At 47.4% G+C, this 21,907-nt stretch overlaps 1 protein-coding gene across 2 annotated transcripts in view; it reads right to left on the bottom strand.

The window, feature by feature from the left end:
• SHC3 (SHC adaptor protein 3) overlaps window positions 1-21,107 on the bottom strand; it is a 174,766-nt gene extending 153,659 nt beyond the window's left edge. Inside the window, exon 1 of one of the 2 annotated variants that reach the window (XM_036261564.1) lies at window positions 20,562-21,107. In XM_036261564.1, the coding sequence (XP_036117457.1) occupies window positions 20,562-21,017 (456 nt within the window). In that variant the 5' untranslated portion in view covers window positions 21,018-21,107. The remainder of the gene's footprint in view (window positions 1-20,561) is intronic. The other variant, XM_036261565.1, reaches the window with a different exon arrangement.
• Between the last annotated feature and the right edge of the window lie 800 nt (window positions 21,108-21,907).

The raw sequence follows: 21,907 nt of genomic DNA on the forward strand, positions 1-21,907 counted from the left end.
AATTTGGCCAATATTGTTAGTATGTTTTTATTAAAGACCATTGTTATAAACTAATCAGTGATTGCAGAGGTGAGAATAGTGGATTGGTTGGAGCATGAAGGAACCTGAGAATATGTTGTAGATCTCAGCCATGTACTTGCTTGGGTGTGATGTGTGTATGTGTTCACTGCACTGAACATGTAAGGTTGTATCCACTATGCACTCAATAAAAAGAATAAAAGAGGATGCTCAAGGAACTTAGTGAGAACTTCAAGGAACTTAAGGAGACCTCCAAGGAACTTAGTGAGAACATCAACAACATCAAAAAGGACCAGTCAGAAATGAAGAATGCACTAACTGAAATAAAGAATAATTTAAAGAAAATCAATAGTAGAGTAGGTAAAGCCAAGAAGCAAACCATCAATTTGAAATATAAAGAAGCAAAAAACACCCAATCAGAACAGCAAAAAGAAATAAAAATAAAAAAAATGAAGATAGTGTAAGGAGCCTCTGGGACAATTTCAAGTATGCCAACATTTGCATCATTGGGGTGCCAGAAGGAGAGAGAGCAAGAAATTGAAAGCCTATTTGAAACAACAATGACACAAAACTTCCCTAACTTGGTGAAGGAAACAGACATACAAGTCCAGGAAGCACAGAGAGTCCCAAACAAGATGAACCCAAAGAGGTCCACACCAAGACACATCATCATCAAAATGCCAAAAGTTAAACACAAAGAGAGAATCTTAAAAGCAGCAAGAGAAAAGCAGTCCTTTACCTACAAAGGAGCTCCCATAAGACTGTCAGCTGATTTCTCAAAAGAAACTTTGCAGGCCAGAAAGGAATGGCAAGAGATATTCAAGGTGATGAAAAGCAATGACCTACAACCAAGATTGCTCTATCCTGCAAAGTTATTATTTAGAATTGATGGACATATTAAGAGTTTCCAAGACAAGAGAAGCTAAAGGAGTTAATCACCACCAAACCAGTATTATATGAAATGTTGAAGGGTCTTCTTGAAGGAGAAGAAGAACAAAAATATGAACAATAAAATGGCAATGAATACATATCTATCAACAATTGAATCTACAAACAAAATGAGCACGCAGAACAGAAACAGACTCATGGATACAGAGAACTTTTTGTTGCTTGCCAGATGGGTGGGGTTTGGGGAGAATGGGTGAAAAAGATGAAGGAATTAAGAAGTACAAATTGGTTGTTAGACTGATGAACCTCAAAGGGAAGGGAGGAGCATGGGTGGGATGTGATAAACCAAAGAACTTCAATATATATATGCATAACCAAGGATACAGACAGTAGTGTGGGGAAGTCAAGAGGGAGGTGGGATTGGGGAGGAGGAGGTTAATGGGGACAAAAAGGATTGACATCTGTAATACATTCAACAATGAAGATAAGTTTTAAAAAAGAATAAGAGATCATTGCTCTATTTTTAATGCTCATCTTTTTCTGATAAATAATATGCATTTATTGTACAAAAATGTAGAAAATAAAAACATCAGAATATTCAAGTCATGTGTAGTCAACCCACCAGAATAACCTGGCGTCATGATAAATGTTGTTTGAAGTCCTACAACATCTCAGCTTCCCTTCACTGGCTTATAGGGCATCTCTGGCAAACTTGATATCAATACCCGTGAGCTGCGACAGACACTGGCACTGAAAACTGTACCCACATAGACATCGTGCGCCCCCAACAAGGTCTGTTTCCAACAACCATGCTTCTCCCTCCCAGAAGGCATCAACTCCAGCACCTTGTCACTCGCCCTCCCTGACAGGTCCAAGTGTTCCTGCCACAGCCCCAGAACTCACGTCTACCTCAGTGGCACCAAGAATGGCACTGTACCTTCACAGCTCCTGGAACGGACTCACACTAGTTATGACATGGACTTGGAGTCACAATCTTGTGCTATGAGGGTACTCATTCTTGAATAAAGCAAATGAGTCATCAACCTCTTTGACTGAAGGTGGAAGTCGGCCCTGACTCAGGGAACTTTGGAGAGGTGAGCTCTGGATTCAAAAACACAGCTGCGGACCTTCAGTAGGGTCTGCCACCTCCCAGCCACAGTGCCAAGTGCCCTACAAATGTTCATTCACTTCACTCCTGCTGAGGACTCTACAAAGATGGAGCTGTAGTCACCCGCATTTTAGACGAGGGACTTGAGGTTCAGGTGCACCACCAGACAGCAGGCATCACTGGGGAGAGTGAAAGATGAAGAGGTAAGTCAAGTTGACCACATGTCCAGAGAACCTGGGGTACCCGTTATGAAGAGTGAAGCCAGAGATGTGTTTCCAGTGCAGCAGGCATAATGAGGTATAAGGAGGGGGCGCTGCGGGTCTTTCGGGAATAAATGGGCTGCGTGTTGAAAGAGATGACTACCCACTTTCTGGTTCCTACTTCCTTTGTCAGACTTCTCAACTGCCATAGAGGAAGAAATTAGCCGTTGGGTTACATCTGAGTCCTCTGTGTGAGTTTCCTCCACGAGTGTGACAATTCTCTCTTAACCTTTCATCTCACAAAGAAGAAATCATATTAATACAAATGCCATATAGGCTTTCAACAAAAGAGCTAGGAGGCCTTCCTGAGTGTTCGCCGGTGGCATGTATCATCTGCCTCATTTACCACGAGGAAGCTGAGTCAGAGAGAGAAAGATGAATGGGATTTGGGTAAAAGCAAACCACGGTGCTTCGTTTCATCTGAAAATCACAGCAATGCAATAGGCCGCACCTGCTACTCAAAGTCAAAGGAAAAGAGGGGAGGAATATTCCAAAAATACGTATTGGAATTACAGCTGAAGCCATGTTCTAGCTGGCATGTGAATAAGGCCAGGCCGACCTGCCCTTATTCTTCTGTGTCACCGTGTACACGCTCATCCCCACTCTGACACGAGGCTAGCTGCCTGTTCTGAGGAAACGCATTCCATCCCCTTGAGCCCTAGTTTTCTTCACCCTCCCAAAAAATACATAAACAAATTATTGGACAAGATGGAGCTGAGCAGACCTCTCTGCAGCTGAACCCCTGGCAGGCTTAGTGCCCACAGCAGAGTCCCCAGTCTAGCTACCTTTTCCACTGCAGGCTCACTGGGTTTGGGGTCCCAGTGTCAGTACCAGGCCTCCACTGATTGGTCCAGACTGTATCTGGATGCTTAGCTTCGCATTCCTGTCAGTGTTGCAGCCCTTTTGCCTGGAGCCTGCCTCATTCTCCTAACTCTTAAGAAGCAGCCATCAGCCATGGTCTAGACTGGACACACTGAGACCAGGGCCAGACTGCCTCAGAAGCCTTGTCATGGCTACAGGGTCTGTTGAGATGGCGTTTGTTTCATTCTTGCTATTGGTGATTTGTATCTTCTCTCTCTTATTTTTTTATAATTTTTTTTTCCTTTATTGATTTTTTGGGGGGAGGGGAGAAAGGAAGAGGGAGAGAGAGAGAGAAACATCGATGAGACAGAACATCAATTGGCCGCCTCCTGCATGCCCCCACTGGGGATCGGCCCACAACCTTGGCATGTGCCCTGACAGGAAATCGAACCTGTGACCTTTTGGTGCATGGGTCGACACTCAACCACTGAGCCACACTGGCCGGGTGTCTTCACTCTTTTTGATCATTAATTTTGTTTCAAAATATCTGATTTTTGTTTCATTGATTTTTTTTCCCCTATTGATTTTCTGTGTTTCATGTCATTGGTTTCTGCTTTTGTCTGTGTTATTTTTCATGCTGCCTGCTCTGAGTTTATTTTGTTCTTTTTTAGTGTACTGAGATAGACACTTAGATTACTGGTTGGAGAACTTTTCTCTTTCTCAGTATAACCATTTGAGGCTATAAATTTCCCTCTCAGCACAGTTCTAGCTGCATCCCACATATAGGGTGGGGCAAAAGTCGGTTTATAGTTGTTCTTATGAAAATAATACAATAGTTAATATATAATAATACAGGAAAAAACTTGTGGCCTGGCCAATATGGCTCAGTGGATTGATTGAGTGTCATCCCATGGACTGAGCGGTCCCAGTTCAATTCCTGGTCAGGACACATGACTCGGTCTTGGGCCTGATCCCCAGTAGAAGGTGTGCAAGAGGCAGCCAGTTCATGTTTTTCTCTCACATCGATGTTTCTATCTGTTTCTCCCCTTCTCTCTCTCTAAAAAATCAATTAAAGAAAAAACATATTTAAAAAAAAAGAAAGCCCTGGCCGGTTTGGCTCAGCAGTTAGAGCATCAGCCTGCGGTCCAGAGAGACCCAGGTTTGGTTCCTGCTAGGGGCACGTACCTCAGTTGCAGTTTGCCCCCAGCCCTGGTTGGGGCATACGGATGGCAGCCACTCAATGTGTCCCTTTCACATTGATGTTTTTTTTCTCTCTCTTTCTTCCTCTCTCTCCCTCCTTCTCTATCTGAACAAAAAAATGAAAAAAATGTCCTTGGGTGAGGATGAAAAAAAAAAAATTTGTGGTTCACATACAACTAGAAACCTACTTTTGCGCTACCCTGTATTTTGATATATTGTAGTTTTATTTTCACTCAATTCTATGTATTTTTTAATTCATCTAAACTGCCTCCTTTGTCGCATACAATATTTATAGGCATATTGCTTAATTTCCAATGGTTTGGAGATCTTCCTGTTGTCTTTCCTTATTGATTTCTAATTTGAATACACTGTGGTCAGAGAACACACTCTATATCATTTTAATTACAGTTGATCCTTGAACAACACAAGGATTAGATACACCAACCCCCCCCCCCCCACAAGCATTTGAAAATCTGCATATACCTTTTGACCTCCTCCAAAAGCTTAATAGCCTACTGTTGAACAGAAAGTCTTACTTATAGCATAAACAGTTGATTACACACATTTTTTATGTTATATGTATTATACACTCTATTCTTACAACAAAGTAAGCTAGAGAAAAAATGTTATTAAGAATATCATAACTTCCGGTCAGGATGGCGGGTAGGTAAATGCGGTATCGCGTCCTCCCACAACCACATCAAAGTTACAACTAAACTACATAACAACCATCATTCAAAACGGCCTGAAATCAAGCTGAATGGAAGTCCTACAACTATGGAATTTAAAAAGCAGCAGCCACATCCAGACTGGTAGGAGGGGCGGCGGCGGCGTGACGGTGGCTCGACGGGCTGTTCCCACACCGACGTGTGGCGGATAAAAATCAGGAGGCTCCTGCAGCTGGGAAGGTCCTTCCTGAGGACTGAGGGGTCCCCTTCCCACACCAGGTGCCCTGCTCAGGGTTCCAGTGCCAGGAAGAGAAGTCCCCATAACTTTTGGCTGGAAAAACCAGTGAAAACTGAGGCTCAGGGAGGCTGAAGCGGCTGGAGCCCCAGGCAGCTCCCTAAAGGGCCCGCACACGGACTTATCGGTCTCGCTCCCTCCAAGCTTGGAGGGGAGGCTGCTCGAGGGGCACCAGAGACATACAGGGAAGAACTGAGCTGTTTGGCACTGGAGCAAGGGCTGGAGAGGGGGCTTTCTCGGGGACAAACGTGCTGTCAGAGGCCTTTGTTCCTTTGGTGAGCCCTTCCCTGGGGCAGCAGACAGCCACCATATCTGGGACTCCAACAACCTGGCTCACACTGGTAGCCCCGCCCTGCTGACTCCCTGAGGCCCGGCACTGCCCCACCCAACTTTCAAGCCCACCCAAGCTGTTGCCACTTGCTTAACCATAGGATTGGCTGGTCTTGGATCCTGCTTCAGGTTTTTCCTAAATTCTTTCAAACGAGCAGCATCTGGTCTCAGCGAGCCCCATACCTCTCATTAAGTATTACACTGAAACAAACACAGGGAGGCAGCCAAAATGAGGAGACAAAGAAACAGGTCCCAAATGAAAGAACAGAACAAAACCCCAATAAAAGAACTAAGCGAAATGGAGATAAGCAACATAACAGATACTGAGTTCAAAATACTGCTTATAAGAATGCTCAATGAACTTAGTGAGAACCTCAGTGAACTTAGGGAGGGCCTCAAGAGCATAAAAAAGGACCAGTTAGAAATCAAGGATACACAGTTAGAATTGAAGGAGGCATAACTGAAATAAAGAATAATTTACACAGCTTCAATAATAGAGTATGTAAATCCAAGGAGCAAACCATCGATTTAGAATATAAGGAATCAAAAAATGCCCAATCAGAACAGCAAAAAGAAAAAAGAATCCAAAAAAATGAGGATAGTGTAAGCAGCCTCTGGGACAACTTCAAGCGTGCCAACATTCGCATCTTGGGGGTGCCAGAAGGAGAAGAGAGAGAACAAGAAATCGAAAACCTGTTTGAAACAATAATGGCAGAAAACTTTCCTAACTTGGTGAGGGAAACAGACATACAAGTCCAGGAAGCACAGAGAGTCCCAAACAAGATGAACCCCAAGAGGCCCACACCAAGACACATCATTATCAAAATGCAAAAGGTTCAAGACAAAGAGAGAATCTTAAAAGCAGCAAGAGAAAGGCAGCTAGTTACCTACAAGGGAGTTCCCATAAGGCTGTCAGCTGATTTCTCAAAAGAAACTTTGCAGGCCAGAAGGGAGTGGCAAGAAATATTCAGAGTGATGAAAACCAAGAACCTACAACCAAGATTACTTTATCCTACAAAGCTGTCATTTAGAATCGATGGCCATGTAAAGACTTCCCCAGACAAGAAAAAGTTAAAGGAGTTCATCACCACCAAACCATTATTCTATGAAATGATGAAGGGTCTTTTTGAAGAAAAAGATAAAATATATGAACAAACTAAATGGCAATGAATACATATCTATCAACAATGGAATCTACAAACAAAATGAACAGGTAGAACAGAAACATTCTTATAGATACAGAGAATATTTTGTTGGTTGCCAGTTGGGAGGGGGGTTGGGGGAATGGGTGAAAAAGGTGAAGGGATTAAGAAGTACAAATTCATTGCTAGACTGACAAACCTCAAAGGGAAAGGGGTTGGGGGGTGGGAAGAAATAAACCAAAGAACTTAAATGCATAACAATTGGACACAGACAATAGTGGGGGAATAGGTGGGAGGGGGGCAGGAGTGGGGAGGAGAGGGTCAATGGGGAAAAAATGTGGAACATCTGTAATACAGTTTACATCCAACAATAAAGATTTTTTTTAAAAAGAATATCATAAGAAGGAATACATTTATAATATTTATTGAAAAAAACTGCATATAGGTGGAGCCACTCAGCTCAAACTTGTGTTGTTCAAAAATCAACTGTATTTTAAATTTTGGTTAGATTTGTTTTATGGATGAAGATATGGTCAATCTTGGTGGAAGTCCCATGAGCACTTGATAAGAATGCATATTCTGCTGTGGTTTCCTGGAGCACTCTATGTATGTCCGCTGGTCCTGTTGGTTGATTATGTTCTTGGTTTTGTATATCCTTGCTGATTTTCTGCATGATGTCCCATCAGTTGCCTAGAGTGGGCTGTTGATGTCTCCAGCTATAATTGTGGCTGTATACAAGCGTTCCTGTACTTGTTTCTGCTACAAGGATGGGTTCACACTACACACACATTCTTCCTGCTCTTCTCACCCAACAATGCCTTGTAAAAATCTATTCCAGTCAACTGTAATAAGACTCCAATTCACTGTTCAAAATGACAGCATATTACTGCATGGCATGAATGCACCAGAACTCATTCTACAGTTCTCTCGTGGGACACTAACTTTGTTTGATGGGCAGAATTATTCCCAGTTACAATTCCACTGGCCTTCTCCATTGCAATTCTGAGTTTTGATGACAGAGGCTGGTGGTTGGAGACTCCCAGCAGCTGAGTGGCCTAGAGTAGACACGAGGCCATGAGTGGCGGAGGCAAGTCTACACGGAGCCTTTTGACAAGAAGTGTGGTTCTTAAAATCACCAATAACACTGCTTTGTAGATCATGCCAAATAAGCCATAAGAGAGCTTTATGGATAAAACAGAAACTGTATTTTAGACAAAGATGAATTCCTCTCTCAGTAGTGTAGCCATATGAACTGAGGCCCAAAGTATTGTTAGGATAGGAAAAAACTCTAAAAATTGAATACACACCAACCCAAGCCAGGACTTCAATTCCACCACATACTTTATATACTGTAATTAGTTTTAAAGAGAAAGGGCAGAAAAGAACAGAATTCTCGGGTCTGCTAATGATGCTTCTGATCTGTGGAATGGCCTGTGAAGACTGGGCTGTGCCAGGCCTGCCCGTCACAGGAACCAGTTAGCAAGGAGTCTTGAACAGAAGAATTGAAAATGTGCCTCTACGGAGTTAGGTTTATAATTATCGACACTACAAATAGGCCCACAGGTCACCCTGCTCACCAGTGTCCTACAGCCACCTCTATCCCTCCAGCTTTATTTCTTTTATTATTATTATTATTATTATTATTATTATTATTGATTTTAGGGAGAGAGGAAAGCAAAGGGAGAAAGAGACAGAAACATCGATGAGAGAGAACATTGATGGGCTGCCTCCTGCATGTCCCCCACTGGGGATCGAACCCACAACCTGAGCATGTGCCCTGACTGGGAATCAAACCAGTGACCTCTTGGTGCAGGGTTGATGAGCCACACCAGCCGGGATATCCCTCCAGCTTTACATCTTAAGTGTTTGTCCCAGGTTCTTACCCCAGGGAAGCATTGGCCAACCACCTTCCCCACAGTGCATGGCCCAATATCACACACATGCAATCCCCTCAAAAGGATGATTTCCTTGAAAAGAGGGATTCATCTTGGGTTCTCAGGGCCATCTTGTAGGTTTTCCCTTACTGTGAATTGAACTGGTGAACAGAAAGACAAATTCACAAAGCCGTGGAGACCTTGAGGAATGATAACAGACTCTGCCCTCATGAGAGAGGCAGAAGGGAACAGCTCCTGTCCTGAGAGCTGACACATTTTCATTCTGGGTGAAGATGGGTGGAGAGAGGGCCCAGAGGGGGTGATGTGAGCAAAGGCCAGAGGGCCAGTGGTTTGGGGCAAAACAAGTTGTTTCATGCAGTGGCATACGGGAAGTTGAGGGCCAAGGGATGAAGTTCAAACCATGAAAGTTAGGGTTGAACTCCGAAAGCGAAGCAAGCTTTTAATTAGAAAGATGTGGCATGTATTTTACAAAGACAAATGATTCACCACTTTAACAGGAAAAAAAGGTGAAAAATACACATTTAGCTCACTAGATGCTGGAAAACCCTTGAAAAAAAATCAACAAACATTCTAGATTTTTTTTTTACTTTGGAATACTAGGGTTGTCGGAAATTTTTCCCAACTTGTGCAAGTGTACGTCATGGTAAATGTTCTCCTAGTGGCTGAGCAGAGGCCTCACTCTGTAGCCAGAGGGAAACGTGACCTTCACCAATGAATTATCATTGTACTCCAGGTCCTGCCAAGGCCGTAAAAAGGGGATTAATATTAGCTGAAACTTACTGTACACACAGGCAAAAATATTTGCCCAGGAGGAAAGGGCATGTAGAAGAATATTCATCATGTGATTAACTATGAGAAACTGGAAACCATCTACATGTCTAACAATAAGAAACTGTTTGGATAACCGTTAGCACATCCGTATATTTGAATACTAAGCACGTGCCAAAAGGAATGTAGCGGAATTAAAGGTGCTAATTTGGAAGGTGTCCATAGCACACTGAGTGAAAGAGCGAGGCACAGAGCAATAGACGGAGGACAGTTTGCTTTGTGTGACAGGAAGAAGAAAAAAGATGAAAGGAGGGAAGAAAATCGTGTGTACACGTCTGGAAATATAAATAGCAAATGATTGAGGAGGATTATCTCTGGAAGGAAGGAAGTTAGACACATTGGAAGGGGAGTTGAGGGGAAACTTGGAGACATTTCAATGAAACTATATAATACTTTTTTTTTTAGTCCTCACCCAAAGATATTTTTCAATTGATTTTTTAGATAGAATGCAAGGGAGAGGGAAAGAGAGAAACATCTATGTGAGACAGACATACCAACTGGTTGTCTCCTGCACAACCCTGACCAGGGCCGGGGGTCAAACCTGCAACCCAGGTACATGCCCTTGACCGGGAATCCAACCTTCAACCCTTCGCTCTGCAGACCAATGCTCTAACTGCTGAGCCAAACCGGCCAGGGCTATATAACACTTTCGATCAAATGTAAAAAGGAGAGTCCTTCCCAAAGCAATCATCTGAAGACCAGATAGTCCATTGTAATAAGAAATGGTGACAGTGTGAATCAGGACAAGAGGAAAGGAAAAGAAGAAAGATGTGAAATCCTGTTAATGAAAACTGAGTTTAGTGATCGGACAGATTAATGGGGCAGAGGAAGGAGGAGCTCTCAGATGGCTCCGCAGTCTCGCATCTGGGAAGTGGGTAGACAGACACCATGAACCTAGAAGCAGTGCAGTGGGAAGGTCACGAATTCCCTTAAAGGGCCCGTGAAACAGTGGTTGGGTGTGTTGCCCGGACAGTAAGAGAATACAGATCTGGGCTCAGTGTGAGCCACTGGCCAGTTGGCCCCTGACACTGGTCCCAGCCACCATCATCCCTCCAAATTATCTCCTAATTGCCTCTGTGTTCATTTCTGCCTTTCCAGTCTGTTCTCCACACGGAAGATAGAATAATCTTCAGAAAATCTCCAGTGGCTTCCCCCTGCATTTGCCCGTCACTGGCCTCCCTCTTAGGACCTCCCCGCCTCAGCCTCCCCCTAATTCAGTATACTCCACCACCCACACCGGACACTCTCCGTTTCTCTCTCCCCTTCCTGAGATGGACCCAGTCACGCATGCACATGCAGGAACACACTTGTACTCCTGTTCCACCCATCCTCCTGAATAACTTCCACTCAGCATTTGGGGCTCCATTTCAGCATCTCCTCCGAGAAGCCATCCTGACCTCCACATCCCACCCTCAATAAACTCAGTCAGCACTAACTGAAGAAATTGATGAGCATGTTAACAGAGGCATAGGTGAAGGAGGAGAGGAATGGAGAGGTAGACTGGCACAAACTGTAGAACCAGAGTGAGGAGAACTCAAGGCTTCTCAAACCAGATGCAGAAGGGTCTCCAAGGCGGGTGCGGGAGCCTGGAGGGGAGCGGCGGGGAGGGGCAGAGCAGGGCTTGGATGTCATAATGAGGGGCCATGGAAGAACCTCCTCCAGACAGTGCCCACTGACCAGGAGAAGCCGATTGCTGATGGTGGCGCGGATAAGGAGAGGACGTGGATGAGGAGTAACAGGGTAGGAGAGGGAGGACGGTGCTTGGAGAGGCTGCTAAGGTGCAAGAGACCTAAAGAGGAGGTCTACAAAAATAAGTTATGTATTTTAATAAGATAATAAATATTGCCCGGCCTATGTGGCTCAGTGGATTGAGTGTCACCCCATGGACTGAGAGGTCCCGGTTCAATCCCCTGTCAGGGCAAATGCCCAGGTTGTGGGCTCGATCCTCAGTAGGGGGCCCGCAGGAGGTAGCCAATCAATGTTCTCTCTCATATGAATGTTTCTACTCTCTCTCCCTCTCTCTGTCTAAAAAATCAATAAAAACATGCCTGGCCAGTGTGGCTCAGTGGTTGAGTGTTAACCCATTCACCAAGAGGTCGCCGGTTTGATTCCCAATCAGGGCACGTGCCCAGGTTGTGAGTCAAATCCCCAGTGGGGGGCATGCAGGAGGCGGCTCATCGATGTTCTCTCTCATCAATATTTCTATCTCTGTCTCCCTCTGCTTTCCTCTCTCTCTAAAATCAATAAAGAAAAAAATTAAAAAATATATATAAAATAAATTTTAAAAGTCAATAAAAACATATTTTTAAAAAAGATAACAAATACTTAAAAGTTCAGCACTCCCTGAACGTCACTGTGTGAGGTTTTCCTGCGTCTGCACTTTGGAAGCTGGGCTCTGCAAGCCGTGTGGCGGCACAGCTCCCGGGCAGCAGCGGATCGCGGTGGCTCTTGTCCGGAGGGCCAGGTGGGAGCTGTCCGCCAGCACAGCCCAGCCCTGGGGTCCTGCCCAAGTTGGCAAACAGCCAGGAGTGAGAAGGGGCACCTGGACAGGAGCCATGGCTAGCTCTGGAACCTCAGCACCCTCCCTCCAGGCCATCGTTGGAGGGATCTTATCTTCTCCTCCCGGGAATAAGGAAGACCCTCTGCAAACAAGGTTACTGTTGTCCCAGCGGTTGCCCAGCTCAGTTCTTTAGAGAGTGCAGCCACCACGGTCCCACAAATGACAACCCTTCGAACAGCAGGATCTCCCACCAGAAAGATGGGCTGGACGGATCTTGAAAAGGTGCGGGGGGCAGAACAGGTCAAGGCCACCAAGGCCGACTCTCCCGAGGGAGGACTCGTATTCCTGAATGGCACCCCAGCCGCCACAGTCGCGTGGACATGGACAAAAGGTAGAAGCTTCTCAGAATGTGAGCTCGGGACAAACTCAAGTGTGAAACTGCAACTCCTCGGGCCCAGGCCCCAACCCGCCTGCCCACGGCCACAGGTCACACCGAGAGCCTGGCTTCCTGAGAAGCCAGCCCTGGCCACGTCCACGTTCTAGTGACATTTGCTTGCTCCTCCCTCTCTGATTTGCTCAAAGTTAACAAATAGAAGCACACATCAAAATACTTCTTAGAAAATCCATGCGAGCCCTGGCTGGTTTGGCTCAGCAGTTAGAGCGTCGGCCTGCGGACCAGAGAGCCCCGAGTTCGGTTCCCGCTAAGGGCACGTACCTTAGTTGCAGTTTGTCCCCTGGCCCCAGTTGGGGTCGTGTGGGTGGCGACCAGTTGATGTGTCTCTCACATCAATATTTGTCTCTCTCTCTTCCCACCTTTCTCCCTCCTGCTCTATCTGAAGATAAATGCAAAAATGTCCTTGGATGAGGATTTTAAAAAAATACTTTTAAAAAAATTCATGAGCCCTGGCCGGTTTGGCTCAGCGGTTGGAGCGCCGGCCTGCGGTACAGAGAGACCCGGGTTCGGTTCCCGCTAAGGGCACGTACCTCGGTCGCAGTTTGTCCCCGGCCCTGGTTGGTCGTGCGGGTGGCAGCCACTCGATGTGTCCCTTTCGCATCGATGTTTCTCTCTCTCTCTCTTCCTCTCTCTCCCTCCCGCTCTATCTGAACAAAAAATGGAAAAATGTCCTCAGGTGAGGATAAAAAAATAAAAATAAAAAAATCCATGAGAGGATTAAAAAATCCAATCTTAAATTGAGAAAAACTGTATCTATAAATTATTATTATTTACACATTAGGAAAAAAATTCCTGGCTGTTTCCTTTCGGTGGTGACACACTCTCATCTAGAAACATCCGTCCCTTCCTGAGGCCTCCGTTCCTGGCTGAGACTCCATCACAGGCACACACAGTGGCTAACTTCCCACCAGTGGCCTCGCCTCTCCCTCGGCGGCAGCGGCAGGTGTGACACCCACATTCCTAGATCCAGGGGTCTCCCTCTGAGCAAGCATGTGCTGAGCCACAAACCCCAGTCATCAGTCACAGAGAGACCTGCTTCTCAGCTCTCCTTGCGAGCAGGGTCCATCTCTTACACCCTCAGCCCCCAGTTCAACGTCCACCCAAGTAAACCCTCAACCAATGTTGGAGGAATTTTTAAATATGTCTCTATTTGGTGCCCACTGCTCAGTAAGGCTTATCTGGAGAACCTGGACTCAGGCACTAATGTCACAAACCCTTTGGGAGAACAGCCGCTGCTGAAAGCGTGGCCTTGTCGCTGGAGGAGGCCCCCCTGGGCAAGAGGGGGGTGGGCCGGCAAAGCCCCCCCCCCCCCAGGCTGGATCAGGGTCTTCTGGAGCCCAGTGTCCTCCTTTCTGATGGAGAAGTCACAAAAGTTGCCCCACCTCCTCACAGCGCTGCGGGGACCCCGTGTCCAATGCGGGGATGTTCGCAGACACTGCGCATGCTCTGCCGTATCTGGAACCATTATTAAGCCCAATCTGCAGCCTATTCATCAAAACTTGAGTTCTGTCCGAGCACTGAGGTGGGGGCCCCACTGAGCCCTGCATGCTTTGGGGAGGCCAGGGTGCAGAAAAGGGTGCTGATGGCCATGCGCCAACATGTGTTGAAGCTGGGTGCCAGGTACCTGCCAGCTCATTAGATCATTCTCACTAAGTCTTACGTTGATATGTTTTTCTATGGTTTAGGTATGTTTGAAGAAACTCCATAACAAATGTTAACATCTCCTTTTTTTATTCTCTCTCTCTCACCCAAGGACACTTTTTGCATTCATCTTCCAATAGAGCAGAAGGGACAGAGGAAGGAAGAGAGACCAAAAAAACATCGATGTGAGAGCAACACATTGACTGGCTGCCACCTACACGACCCCAACCGGGACCAGGGACAAACTGCAACGGAGGTACGTGCCCTTAGCGGGAACCAAACCCAGGTCTCTCTGGACCGCAGGCCGACGCTCTAACTGCTGAGCCGAACTGGCCAGGGCCAAATGTTTACATCTTATGAAGAAAGCTTTACTAAAGAACCAGGTGCATGACGTTGCAAAGCAAGCGAGGGTAGACCAGCAATGTCTGGGGTCAGAGTCGGCGGAGTGGGTCCCCTCTGATGTGGGTCCCAGTCTCCACAGGCTGTTTCCCTCACCCTTCCCCCCTGTTCAAGTGCACAACCCCCCGCCCCGGACACCTGGGGCAGGCCCTCTCCTGCCGAGGGGCTGTGGGGACACAGACGGAGCAGCAGCTCTGCTGGGGAAGCTCAGAAGGTCCAGACTGAGACTGGAGGGAAAGGAAATGAGAGGGGACGTGCCAAGCTCTAAAGGGTAAAGGCTCTTTTGGATTCAACAGTCTGCACACACTGTGTCCATCTGCAGGAGGGTGACCTGCCACCGAGGGGTGGCTCTTCCCACAAAGGACACTGAGGACAGCTCTGTGTGCATTGCTGTATCCCGAGAGGTGAACACACCGGGGCTCCCTCTTTGGGGGAAATGCCAGGGCCTGGGTTGTGTGCCCTTCCTGCTGAGCAGCGGGTCAAGGGCCAGTTCTCCAACAGACAAGAACCATGTCGTGATTCTCGTGTGTTTTTGAAACAGAAGGTTTCTTTTTTCTTTTTCTTTTTTTTTGCATTTATCTTCAGATAGAGTGGAAGAAATAGAGGGGGGAAGAGAGAGAAACATGAGAAACATCGATGTGCAAGAGACACATCAACCAGTTGCCATCCACACAACCCCAACGGGGGCTGGGGACAAACTACAACCAAGGTACATGCCCTTAGCGGGAACCAAACCCGGGACTCTCCAGTCACAGGCCGGTGCTCTAACCACTGAGTAAAACCGGCCAGGGCAAAACAGAAGGTTTCTATTTGGGCAAGTGGCATTAGCAACATTTACTATTTGCCAAGCCCAAAGCAACAGCCTTAGACACATCATCTGTAACCTGGGCCACCAAACAATGAACCGGAATGGAATTTGCTCAAATGAAGTTGGAATGTGAGGACGTGCCCCTCTGAGGGGCACTCGCTTTAGGAAAACAACACGTTTAGGTGACACTGCAAAATGGTGCCACAGCTAAAGTGGGCAGCGTTACAACAGGGGCTCTGGACAGTTTTCTTGGGAAGCCTTGGCTTGGAGGGTTTCCGATATTCCAATACTGCCAAGGGCACCAGGGACCCGACGACAGGGTGAGGCTCTGCTCCGCCCCCAGCTCTCCCTTCTCCGCACGTCTAGGTTTCCCTCCAGTTTGCACAGGAGCCTGGGGTGATGGCTGGAAGCCCAGGGCACCGCTGGAAGGTGGTGGAACTGGCCAGACACTGTGCAGCGGCAAGGCCAGGCTGCTCCAGGATCCGAGGGCCGGAGACAACACAGAGCACCAAGCTACTGCCAGCTGCCCGGGCAAGTGAGATGAGGGGACAGCCGTCAGGGGAAGCTCCCACCCCGTGGCCTGGGCTGCTGTCAGAGTCTCCTGGAGCCCGCGTCCTCACCTCTGGAGAAGCACAAAGCTTGCCGACCTCCTCGCCGCACTGCTGGGACCCCGAGTTCAATGCAGGGACGTTTGAGTTCTCAAGAAAAGCAGCCACTGGTCCTCTCCATCCGGGTACCTGCCACCCAGGTGTTCCATTACCAGGGCTTTGCTTAAGTGACATTTATCATGCCCTCTTCAAAAGCATGACGTGCTCAAAGACAACGCCGTGGGGCGGGGGCAGAGCAAGAGGTTACTCTTTGTAGAATCAATGCTTCATCAGTAGCTTATCTTTCAGAATTATGTTCTCTTAAACATGAATATGAAAGAAATGAGTGATATAATCAGGTATTACTAGCAATATGGCATTTACTATTTTGTAACGTGAAAGAAAATAGCCCCTGTTCAGTCATCACAAGTTGTCTCCCTGTGTGTGTGGTGTGTATGTGTGGTGTGTGTGGAAGGGGTGACTGTGGGGGAGTGGAGAGTTGTAGGGGGCGTGGTGTGTGTGTATGGGTATGGGATGTGGCATGTATGTGGTGTGTACGATGTATGGTGTGCATGGTATGTGTGTGCTGTGCAGATGGTATGTGTGGTGTGTGTACACAGTATGTGTGTGTGTGTACACAGTATGTGTGTATGTGCGGTGTGTGTGATCTTTCCAGATCAAATTAATAATTCTGTCTATTAATCTCAAAAGAATGACTTAAACTGTTTTTTCAAACCATTTGGACAATATTTATATGTAAGCCATCATATTATGAAAGTTTTCAATAATTTAAAAAAATCAACTCTTAAAGTTTTACTTTACACCAAGGAATATTTTAAAATCGAGAATGAAAACAAACGTAATCAATCACACCATAATACAATCTCAAGGCTCTCTCGAAATTAACGTGGCTGATGACTGTTCAGTGTGACCGCTGCCCACAGTAACCAAAGGGGTGTTCTGCTAAGAAAAAGAAAATGTAAGATATTTTGTAGACACCAAGACACCAAGTGAAGTGCCTATAAAAATATAAATTAAGAAGAAATTTTAGACTATGTGCAGTTTATAGAGACCATCTACACAGAGCAATAGAACATGTATAAATAAACGAATAATTTATACCACCCTAAATATCATCAGATTTACAAATGAAATAACCAAAATAATTTTTAAAGAGTTCTTATAAAAACAAGGCCATTGTTGCAAGAGAAGAATAATCCAGCACAGCAGGAAATAATCCAGTGGTTCTTGGACTGTCAAACTCTCCAATAGCCAGCGTGTGACTTGGGCTGTCAGTCGAGATGGGCCCTGTGCAGACAGGACCTGCGGGAGGCGTCACCGGTGTTTCTGCCCGGCACCGCTGACTTGCTCCCCTCGTCTGATGGTGCTCAGTGAACCCTAAAACACACTGCTTCTCACTCAGGCCTCCGATTCCTGCCACGGGCACTCAAGTTGGTGCTAAGTATGGTCACTTCTTATCCTGATTTGCATCTGCAGTGTGATGTACTGTAAAGGGGAGCCCTTCTTTTGGGGACCCCTAGAGTTGAAGGTTCACCCACATGCAGTGTTGCCTCCCATCAGGCAGGTTCGAGGCTGAACCTCAAGGCCTTGTCTGTCTTCAGACAGTGTTTTACTTCTGCCGGTGGCCATCATGGAACTGACCCCAACTCTTCATGTCTGTCTCTCCTTCCTAAACTGCTTGCCCTGCGGACCTGGGGATGTGCCTCTGGGGTGTGTGTGGGCCCCTGCATATTGCCTTTGAAACCTGCAAACGATCAGCAGCAGCCCCACGGGCACTGGGCTCCTTGCCGCTTGGATTCTCGGGCAATAGAATTGGACGGTGGGTAGCAGTGTGATCGGAACTCTGTATTTCTATCAGCCATTCAGGTCCAGATTTGAAATAGTTCCCACATGGAATTGTAATAAAAGTATCTGTTGTTCTTTGTTGCTGGGACACAGTTTTTTTGTTCTTCCCCTTTCAAGTCACCAAAGTAAAAGCCAATGTCAACTGTGGTGGAGGGGGCAGGTACAAGGGTGTTTCAATGAGGCCCCGAACTTCAACACAAACCTCGAAGCTGTGTGTCCAGCTTCCTCATTTGTATCACCGAACACTGTCATCAGCCACAGACAAGTGATGGCGTGAAGGACAGCAGCCCGCTCCGAGCTTCGGATTCTACTGCTACTCACAAACGTGGTCCGTTTAAAAATTTTATATCCCTCATTCATTGAAATTACAACCTGCTGTTCTAATCGCTTGATATTGCTAGATGATCAAAAGCCACCAGACTGCCATGTGTTACAGTTTCCACTTCCATGTAATTGAACTAAGTTGAAATATTTTTGAATAATAAATCTGTGTTTAATATCCTAAAAGTGTCTGTAGGCAGGTATTTCTGTGAGGAGTGAAATCTATACTGTGGCACATGAATTTTCCAGGAAACTAAAACCATTTGCAGGTTTCCCTTAATTCAGAAATAAATGTAAATCAAAAAGAATAATAAGAAGTTCTTTCCAAAACCCAAAGCCCTTAGATTTTACAACTGATGTACGGAGATGTTAAAAGATGGCCCCTTTCTTTCTACCAGAGATCTTTAGAAGCAAGGATACCAATAAAACTATTCACAGATGAGCAAAAGGACTACATTAAGGCTTTTTTTGTTCAGCTTTGTGTTTTTTGCAGGCAGGTATGTTGGTGTTTTACAGTTAACATGGGCAATGTGGAAATGTACACCAAAAGGAGGGCACTGCACCCTGTGAAGCAAAAACGTGCCCAAGAAAGTGTCTTTCCTGTGGGGTTTCAAACTTCCCCAGGGACACCTGAGCTCATGTTCCCATGACTCCCCTGTTGACGGCTGAGAAAGAACCAGATGAGACACGGCACACTGTCCAGCATGTTATGCACTCCAGGTCACTGCAACCCTTTAGCTGAGTCGGAACAAAGTGACCCTAAGCAGCAGAAGGCTCTGGGCAAACCCACCCAGCTCTCTGACTAGTCAAGCAGCTGCTGCGGGGGTGTCCCAGCCCACAGCACAGGACAGGCGGCCTGTTTCAGGGGCCGGCAGTCCCCAGCCACATCGGGCGGTTAGAATGGATATCTGCCGTCATTCCTCATGCAGCAAGAGCAAGCACTTTCAAGTTGAATGATTTTTTTTTTTTTTTAAAAGAAAAACTTTAAAGGCAAAAGTTTGAGAATTTTCTCTCCATTGACAAAAGACCCACTTTGTTTGACACGACAGGTCTAGAAACTTTGCCCAGGTCAACTTGTCTATTTTAAGTGTAGGTGTTTTGTTTTTGTTTTTTTGGAGAGAGCAGTTACACTAACACACTGGAGTTAACGTATCCCAGCGTCACTGCTTAAACTCAAAGCTGTCGGAGTTTTTTGTTTGGTTTGGTTTGGTTTGGGCTCCTGGTTTTATATTTTAAAGAAGAATATTCATTTACTTTTATAACAAAATTCACCCAGATGTGAATATTTTATGCCAATCTACGTCCCTCTTTAATCAATTTTAGAGCCAAGATAAAGATAAACTAAAAAGCAGCCTTTGAGGCCCCATTTTTAACGCCGATGATCACATTCCTTTGTCAGTACTTTTTAGGTAGTGAAAGGTAATCCACAAAGTTAACTGTTTCTTTTAATGTTTTGGTTCCAAAATTACTGAGAGACAACATTCTACCTGAGGATGTGAATTTGCTGAATTTTTAAACTGGCTCTTAGCCAGTGTGTACAGACCAGGTGTCCTGCAGGTGTCTCAGTGGGCCACATCATGGGGAGAGATTTATCTCATTGCTTTTTAAATAAAAAGTCATGCCTGGGGGTGACAGACTAAAAAATGCACCTCTGATCTGTCCCCCTGGTCTGGATGAGATTTGTCCAGTTGTAGCCAGGTACTGCAATAGCTCCCTGGGCCCTGAAGGCAGGACAGAGAGTGGGGGGCCAGTTGGTCAGAGCTGGGTATTTATTACTTATATATCACAAAAGACTTGCATAAGGGAGGAATTTTATAGACCATATCAGGTGTAGTTTTGTAATTCTTTGTGTTGGAGGAAAAATCTCCTTTCCAGACTGTGACTTCAGATTCGGTAGCTCAGCCTCATTGGTTTGTGTAACTGGGGAGGGGGAGGCTGGGGTGGGGGCGCAGTACCAAATCCACCCCCCCACCCCCCACCCCCCCGCCGCTGTCAACCAACACCTTCAGGTATAAGGAAAGGCAGACACCACAGAAACCCTTGCTGGGTGGGAAAGTACAACCTGTCTTACATAAAGCAAGACAGCATCTGGCCTGCGCCACCGGGAGCTGGACATTCTTGCTGTGGGGAGGGAACCACCCCCCGGCTCCCGGGGCAAACACGCAGGGGTAGTGGCACCCCTAGCCTTCTCAGCACAGGGCTGCCCAGTTCTTCCGCGTGTGCCCACTGAGTCCTAGGTAGGCCTGGCCTACAGTTCTCCGGCACAGGGGCCCATGCCAGAGGGGCACTGGCCGGACACATGGCAAAGCGAGGTGGCGAAGATATGCCAAAGGAGTGGGGCCAAGGGAAACTGGGACAGAGTGAGGTCACTATTTTTAAACCTTCCCCCAACGGAATTGCAACGCGCACGTTTGCGGTGCCCTGTCCCCGCTGCCAGGAGAGCTGGCTGCGAAGAGTGCGCACCTCCTGGCCTGCAAGGGGACCCACCCGTAGTGGACGCGCCTGCTCCCGAGCTTGCCCACCCGGCGGCCCGAGCCCGCGCCCGCACCCACCTTGACTACGTAGGTGACTCCGGCCCCCAGCACCTGGTCGCTGGCGGGGGGCGCGCGGGGTGGCGGCTCGTCACCGGGCCGGCCCTTCCTGGCGGCGCGCATGGCCGGGACTCGGGGACCGGGGGCCGCGCTGCCGTCCGGGGCGGCCAGGCTGGGCGCGCTGCAGCTGCCCGAGAGCCGCGCGCCCGACCGCTCCCTGGCCGCCGACAGGCCGCGGAGGCCCGAGCTGGAGAGTTTCAGGTGGGACACCTTGTGGAGCAGGTGACCAAGGCTGCCTGAGCCATCGTCGGGCGCCCTGCGCAGCGCGTCTCTGGACACCAGGTAGGGGGCCGCCGCGGGGGCCGCGCGCGCCGCCGAGACCTTGCCGCCGCCGCTCACCGACAGGTTGTGCAGAAGGTCATCGACCGATGTCACCGAGTCATTCCTGAAGCGGTTGTATTTGGTGCGTGGAAGCATGCCCCTCCGTGGGCTCGCCGCATTCGCCCGGGCGCTGCAGGTGCGGACGCGGGCGCGGGATGCCGCGCATAGCAGGCGAGCCGCGGTCCCGGGGGCAGACTCGGCGGCCGGGACGGAGACAGGGTCCGGGGTGCGGGCGGGGGCGCCGGCCTCCCAACGCTAACACCCGGAGCTGCCGCGGCCGCGTAGCCCCGACCCCGGACGCGGCTGCCGAGGGCGGCACGCTCGCTTTGCAAAAGTCATAGTTTCCTCTGATGAGCGCCCCAGCTGCTGCTTGGGGCTGCTCACAGCAAAAGCATGACTCACTCCGAGAGGAGACCCTTTCTCAACAAAGGCTCGGTGAGCGCTGCAAATCACTTCCTGTAGGGAAAAAAAGAGAGAGAGAGAAGAAAAAGAAGAAAACCACATACACCCACTAACAGCACACTAGAGCCAATCAATTCTCAAATTTCCTTTTCTACCTTCCAATCTTTGCTTTTTCACCTCCCCGTCCTCCTCACTTAGCATTTGCGCCAGAGGTAAATCCAGTTTCTTCAGATGATCAGAGGAACTTTCTGAAACCCATGATCCATGCGAGGGTTTTCTCTTCCCCCTCAGCCCATCTGTGGGAGCCTGTAAGTCTCTGACAGCGCAGCGTTAAAATGTGACGAAGGCTTTTTAAGAATAAGATCTCCAGCTATCCTCATGAATTCTGACTTGGAAAGGAAGTAGGAATTGTTAAGTAACACACACGCACACACAGAGAGGGATATTCACTCCCAAGTGAACATAAAATACCAGTTTCCTGGGTTTTTCTTTTCAAATCAACAAAGCAGCCATGACAAGTGTCTTTGTGGCAATGCAGTTCCTCAAAAAACCAAAAAAACAACAAAAAAAAAAACCTCAAAAAA

Source organism: Molossus molossus, unplaced genomic scaffold, assembly GCF_014108415.1.
Source record: "Molossus molossus isolate mMolMol1 unplaced genomic scaffold, mMolMol1.p scaffold_m16_p_14, whole genome shotgun sequence".
NCBI classification, from domain to species: Eukaryota; Metazoa; Chordata; class Mammalia; order Chiroptera; family Molossidae; genus Molossus; species Molossus molossus.